This window comes from Chrysochloris asiatica, unplaced genomic scaffold, assembly GCF_000296735.1.
Source record: "Chrysochloris asiatica unplaced genomic scaffold, ChrAsi1.0 scaffold00126, whole genome shotgun sequence".
In the NCBI taxonomy this organism is placed as follows: Eukaryota; Metazoa; Chordata; class Mammalia; order Afrosoricida; family Chrysochloridae; genus Chrysochloris; species Chrysochloris asiatica.
This window is the reverse complement of record NW_006408644.1, coordinates 8,751,393-8,758,458: the sequence shown is the minus strand read 5'-3', so window position 1 is coordinate 8,758,458 and position 7,066 is coordinate 8,751,393. Positions and strand designations below refer to the sequence as shown.

Sequence of the window (7,066 nt, the reverse complement as noted above, 5' to 3'; positions counted from 1 at the left end):
ACTGGAATGTTCCTCCCTTTTGTTACAGATCTTCTACCTTTACAGTTGGGACAATTGCAATTAGTCATGACTAGCAATTACTCACGACTGAATCCAAAGAATCCTATTCCAATATCCTTTCACCAGACCCATCTAGACAATATGAAAACTCTTCAATGGGGATTCTACCTTCCCCCATTTGCTCTGAAACTAAACTCCCACTTGAAAACTAGTAAGCCAGACATTTTGTGCCTTAATAGCCCCCTCCACCCCATTTTAGGTAGCTAATGTCTAAGTTGTCACTGTGGGTTAATATGCCAGACTGCAAAGCTGTTTGAACTGCAAGATGGGCGGTTCAGGCTCACCAGCTGCTCCTTAGAAACCCTATACAGGGTTGCTATGGGTCAGAATCGACTCGACAGCACTTAACAACAACAACAACAATGTCTAAGTTGCCTGTCCCTATGAACCCTGTGTACTGAGAGGATAGGCTTGAATCTTGATTTGAAGACTACTTCCCTCTCGGTTGGTATTTTGAGCTACTACATCTGTAAGTAAGGGTGAAGTTAATCAAATTGTAGTAATTTACACTTGCTTCCTATATCAAACTGCTTTATCTTCCTCTAGTCAAGTTCTGATCATCAAATTATTCAAGCTAGGTCAAATGGGTAGTATCTGCAAGTTTGGGCATTCATGTGGGCCCCCCCCCCCCCCCCACTTCATATCAGCTGGACGCTTCACTCTCAGCTCTATCCCCCAGTGAGTATGTCAATGTCCATGGGCTCAGGAGTTCCCAAGTTTCCCCAAACTTCAGACCAACCAGATCTTCCTCTGGTTAGTATTCACTTTTACTAATTTACTAATTATGTTCCAAAACTACCGTAACCACTTTATATGCATCTGTCTCATTTAATCCTATAAGATAGGTTATTTTATTATCCACATCTTTACAACTCATTTATCATTTTAACACAGTTCTTTTTTGGTCTAAATATTGCCCCATGCTGTAAATGTACCCATATAAGCCCCACCCAATCTCCTTTATTCCCAGCCTAGTCAGTTTCCAACTCTTTTAGTTTTTAACAATTACACAAAGAAACAAGATATATTACAGATAAATGAGAAAAATTTAAATATTCAAGTTTAAATGGATAACTACTTTCTTTATTATGGCATGCAGCCTTTTAGAAGCTTTAATGCATGTACATATTTTATATCACTCAAAATGGGATTTACTGTGTATATTGTCATGTAACCTACACGCTGAATTTTTTCATGCAAACAAGTACAGGTGGCCATTATCATTTTCAATAGTCACATAATACTTCACTGTGTAAACATGACTAAGTTGTCAAGGATTTCATTTCCCTTGGATGCACAATCAACACTCATAAAAGCAGCAGTCATTAAATCAAACGACATATTGCACTGGGAAAATCTGCTGTAAAAGACCTCTTAAAAGTGTTCAAAGGCAAAAACATAACTTTGAGGACTAAGGTGTGCCTCATCCAATCCATGTGAAACATGGACAATAAATAAGGAGGACTGGAAAAGAACTGAAACCTTTGAATTATGGTGTTGGTGAAGAATATTGAACATACAATGAATGGACTGTCAGAAAAACAAGCAAATCAGTTTTGGAAGAAGTAGAGCCTGACTACTCCTTAGAAGTGAGGATAGTGAAGCTTTTCTCATATACTTTGGAAACATTATAATAATAGTATGTAGATACATAGCTTTCTACAAACCAATTATTTGATCATTTCCAAAGACCACACTTCTATAAGTGGAATACCTGGGTCAAAGCGTATGCACACCTTGAAGTTTTCTAAAACACATGTCCAAACGGACATTGTGCCAATGTGTACTGCCATCAACTAGCACGGTTTTAAAGTATCCCTCTCTCTACACCTTCACTAACACTATGGTGTAGGAGAGAGGAAGATCATCTTCTGTATGAATCCCAACATCATTCTCAATAGTTCTGCCTCAAACAAACCTTAGAAATCAGATATAAGCACTGAAAACCATTCTTCATATGAATATATATTATTCAGGGTTTCAAAACAGTAGTAAACTTATTCAGCTACATAGGCACCACAGTTGGACAAGAAGGCATTTTCCTATCCAATACTCCCTAGATAATAAAATTGTCCTTTTCTGTATGCCCCAGAACAGGTTTCAACACCGAATCTTTAAGGGTCTCTCACTTGCATCATCCCCTTACAATCCTCACAGCCACCAGTGAAACTTCACACCTTTATCATGCCTAGACTAGAGTGGTGACTTTCTGGTTTTCCAGTCTCCAGTACAACCCATCCTTCACCCAGACCAGCTACATTCATTTTCCTTTCATACAGTCACTCTTCTGGCCACAAAAAGCTTTGCTGAGTTTCAAGGGTGGATGGGATAGCATTCAGACTCCTTATCTTAGAAATCAGGATCCTCCATGTATGGGGAGAACCCCACTGTCAATTCCAGTTCCTATTATTTCCTTCACCACATTTTCCACCCCATATAGATCAGCATGCTTTCTGGAGCAGAATTCCCATCTCCATGCTTTTTTCCCCACCACTCTTCCCTCCTGAACCACCCTTCTGACTCTTGTTTACTCCAGCCTTCAAGTCCAGCATACTTAAGTGTCCTCTTCCTCTATAAAACTTCCCTGAGCACAGCTGCCCACAGCAGATTCTGTCTCCTCTAAGCACCAACGGAAGCACCTGGTCGTGATCTTTTTTGTTTCCATGTATCTTACTTTCCCAAATAGATTATAAACTCAAAGATAAGGAAGATGTCTCTCTTTTTTTTTTTTTTTTTTCTTTTCTGCTGCATAAACACGCAACTTTATTGAGGAAACACAAGTCTTAGATTAATAAATGTAAACTAATACAAAAGTGTAGCTTATCCATGATGTATAATTAATTCAACGTTAGTTTAAGCAAAGTTTAAAAATATCTCAGTCTAAGTAGCAATATTGAATGCTTCCTTTGTACAAGTGCTAATATTCATTTGGTATCCTTAAAATGATCCAGTCTAAACCCAACCTTCACAACCAGTATCCCTGTTGATGACCTGTGCTATTCATTATTCCAAAAATGGCAGCTGAAGAGATTCCTTTGCCCTATGAGCACGGAGAAAAACAAAGACTTTACAAAATGCATTGTTCCTAAATGCAAACTAAAAAATTATCCTACAATTGCTTGGTACATACCCCCAATTAGAGTTTGGTCAATACTTTTAAGACTTTTACTTTCACCACCAGATCATTGTGATTTGCTAATGCTTTAATTTTCTTTACACACACCCCAGATTCTTTGAATAAGAAAAAAAGTGAACTTCTGCTGAATTCTTTCCTGGATGATGCAAACCCTTCACTTTTTATGTTGTCATTTATATTCTCAAATATGGTTAGGATATTAAGAAGAATCTCTCTGTCTCGTTCTTTATTAAAAAGAGAAATCAATTCTGACGGTACTTTACTACCGAGCAGCTCTTTTGTCATGGCTGGATTTTCAGTAAAGTTTATAATTAGCTTCATAATCTGTATCTTAGTGAAGTGATTTCCCAGGAATAACAAAGCAAAAAAATCTGGAAAAGAATAGGAAAGCAAATGTTGGTAATGATTAGTCACTGTCATGTTGGTTAGCAGTCTTAGTCCAGCCATCTGCACAGCTGAATCCAAACGACAGATCACAGTGTCGTCACAAACTTGACTAATATATGTCTTAATCTTGCCCTGATTTTCAGCAATTACACTCAAATTATTAAGAGCATTGTAAGCTTTTTCCCTAATAATGGGATCTTTTGTCTTTATCATTTTAGCAATAATTGGAACACCACCCAATTCACGAATGGCATTTTGGTTAAATGTATATGCTGCATTATTACCCAGAGTGACCAAAGATACCTCTTGAATAAAAGGATCATTTGATCTCTCCAGGATATTAAGGACTTTTTGAAGGTCTGTAGCACCCAAAATATCATCAATTTTATAGGGAAAGTTGAACTTAACCCTGCGGGCAGGCCATGCTGCAACTGGAGGCTTAGTGCTCTTGCTTTTTGGCTTTCCCTTGGGTTTTCCACTTGCTTTGCTCCCACCTCTAGCTCTGGTGGGGTGGCAGCCTCCACCCCTACCTCCTGGGCAGGGTAAACTCGGTGCAAGTGTCCTGGTTCCAGAGTTGATACCCACCCTGCCTCCTCTGCCCATCTTTGCACTTGCTTGTTCTTTCAAGGTGCTGAAAAGAGCCTTGGCCTTGGCCTCTAGGCCACCCCCATTCTGGACCCTCAAATGGGCCTCCACTTTTAATTCGGTACCACTTTTAATTTCCAAGTCAACCTTATCCTTGGCCACTGAGTCAGCCTCAACTCTGACTGTAGCCACTGCCCCAGGGTTAGCCTGTGCTCTTTTCTCAGTCTCCACCTCAGTCTCTGCCCCATCACTAGAGTCCTCATCATCCCAGTTTTTCTCGCTCTCATCTCTTCCCCAGGTCAGTCTGTATACACAGTAGCAGGCACCAGCCCCAATAACCACCCCAGCAGCCACACAGCCAGCATCCCGAGTGCGGCCCATTGTACAGCTGGGGAGAATCTTTGAACCCAGATTCAGGTTAAATGGGCTCACTCTGGCCCAGCAGAGTCAGGAGCGGATGTCTTCAACTACTGCTGGCAGGCTCTGTTGCAGCTTCAGACAAACTAGGACCTAGAAATAAAGGGAAGAAGGTTCAGAAACTCCTCCATTTTTCTTCGCATGCAGTCTGAACCACAGACCAACAAAGCAATGGACGTGGTAGGGGTTCAGAATTTGGTATCTAGACCACCTGATTCTTTCCTCAGGAGCTAATTTTGAAAAGTTCCCCACCTCCAGAGTCTCCAAATTCCCTTTCTTTTACCCCACCCCAATGTGTTAAATTTTCTATATCTAAATTTAAAGTTCCCTTGGTAGGGCTATAGAAAAGTACTGGACTGCTAACCAAACAGTCAGCAGTTCAAACCCACCAGTTCCTCATTGGGAGAAAGATTTGATTGTTCACTTCCATAAAGATTTAGTCTTAGAAACCCTATCGGTTACAAATTGGAATTGACTTGATGTCAGTGGGTTTTATTTTCTTAATCTATTCTCAAGGAGCCCTGGTGGTCTAAGCATTGGTTGGCAGTTCAAACCCACCAGCCAACTCCAAGGGAGAACAATGACTCTGTCTGCTCCTGTACAGATTTACAGTTTTAGAACCCTTAAGGAGCACTTCTACTCTGTCCTATGTAGGCTATGAGTTAGAATCCACTCGATAGCAGTGAATTTGGTTTGGTTTAATCTATTCCTTGCAGCTCTAGTGGTTAAAGTGCTTGGATGCTAACCAAAGTTACTCCACAGGAGAAAGATGTGGCATTATGCTCCCATAAATATTACAGTCTTGGAAACCTATGGGACAATTCTACCCCGTCTTATAGGGTCGCTATGGAGCCCTGGTTACACAATTCTTAAGTGTCTGGCTAACTGAAAGACTGGAGAATTAAACTCACCCTTGTGTGGTGCTATAGGATAAACACTGGACTGATAACCCACAAGGCACTCCTCAGAAACCCTATAAAGGGTTGCTATCCCACTCGACTGCATTTAACAACAAGAAGTGGCTCCTTGCGAGAAAAGAGCTGGCGATCTGCTGCCCATGAAGATTGTTGTTGTTGTTGTTAAGTGCCGTCGAGTCGGTTCCTACCCATAGCGACCCTGTACAGGGTTTCCGAGGGTGTAAATCTTCACGGGAGTAGAAACCCTCATCTTTCTCCCGCGGAGCGGCTGGTAGTTTCAAACCACTGATCTTAAGGTTCGCAGCCCAATTCGTAACCACTACGCTACCAGAGCTCCTTGCCCATGAAGATTACAGCCTAGGAAATCCTATAGGGCAGTTCCACTCTGTCACATGGGGAGGTGAAATTGACTCAAGAGCTCCAAACAGTAACAATTAATTCCCTACCACCCTAACCCTTCCAGATATCCTGGGACAATGGCACTCTCACACACACCCGCGCACTGATCCTGTAGCGTCTTCTTTCTTGTCGCAAAGTGCACAGTGTCCTGTAAACCTGCAGACAAGGGAGTGAAGAAAGGACAGCTGAGCATTTGGGGGAAAGATGGACCTCACCCGAGTAAGGGCACACTTCCCTCTCCTGAATTCCAGGTCCTCCTCCTGCCTTGCTCAATATTTCACACCTTCAGTTACTCTCCGAGCCACTGTTTCGAAACTCATTCTCTCCCTTTCCCGCCTACTTCCATCCTTTCCTCTAACCCTCCCCCACTCTGCTCTGGGTCAGCTACTTCCTCCTAAGATGACGCCACACCTCCTTCCTTGTAACAAAATTTAGGATGGCTGGGTGAGAGTTTCTGGACGCCTGAGAGGCGTAAAATGCGTAAAAGTTACCCCACTATACAAATATCCACTACTCCAAAACTATGTCCTTCCCTGTCGTCAGTTCCCACCTCCACCAAACCTAAGGACTGACAATTCTGAAATTAAGTGCTTGGTGGGTGGACCAAAATCAAGGACACTCTGCTCCTACTATTCGGAACAATGTCCTCCCGACCTCCACCTGAGGCATCTCCTTCCAGCCACTTTCTCCCCTGCCTTGTACCTGCACAACCCTTTACTCTCCAAGCTCCGAAACGGTGTATAGAAAGAAAAGACTGAAGGGGAGAGACAGAGGAACTCCACAGCCCCCAAGATTTTGCAGTCTCTACACCCCTGGCATGGCGCTGTGGGTTAATGCGCCAGACTGCAAAGCCTTTTGAACTCCAAGGTCGGTGGTTCAAGCTCACCAGCTGCTCCTCGGAAACCCTATACAGGGTCGCTATGGGTCGGAACCGACTCAATGACACTTAACAACAACAACAACCCCAGAAGTCCAAAACCACCATCCTCACACTCACTTACTTGTTTCTGGGCAATTTTCTCTTCTTGCTGCTAGGCTTCTGCCTCACCCTACGGATTGCCCTTCAGATTCACAGACACAGGCAGGCGTCACAGCGGAAACGGATGACTCTGAGAACAGAACTTGAGAGTCCCAATACCTCCCCCTCACCCCCACTCCATCCTAC

The 7,066-nt window shown here is 42.6% G+C and overlaps 1 protein-coding gene across 1 annotated transcript; it reads right to left on the bottom strand.

Annotated features, from left to right (window-relative positions):
- Nucleotides 1–3,196: 3,196 nt before the first annotated feature.
- ARMCX1 (armadillo repeat containing, X-linked 1) lies at nt 3,197–4,549 on the bottom strand. The gene has a single exon (XM_006869104.1). It carries the CDS (start codon nt 4,547–4,549, stop codon nt 3,197–3,199), a length of 1,353 nt encoding a protein of 450 aa, XP_006869166.1.
- Between the last annotated feature and the right edge of the window lie 2,517 nt (nt 4,550–7,066).

Excerpts from the sequence above, each read along its gene's own strand:
- ARMCX1 (XM_006869104.1), bottom strand. The coding sequence starts at position 4,549 with ATGGGCCGCACTCGGGATGCTGGCTGTGTGGCTGCTGGGGTGGTTATT.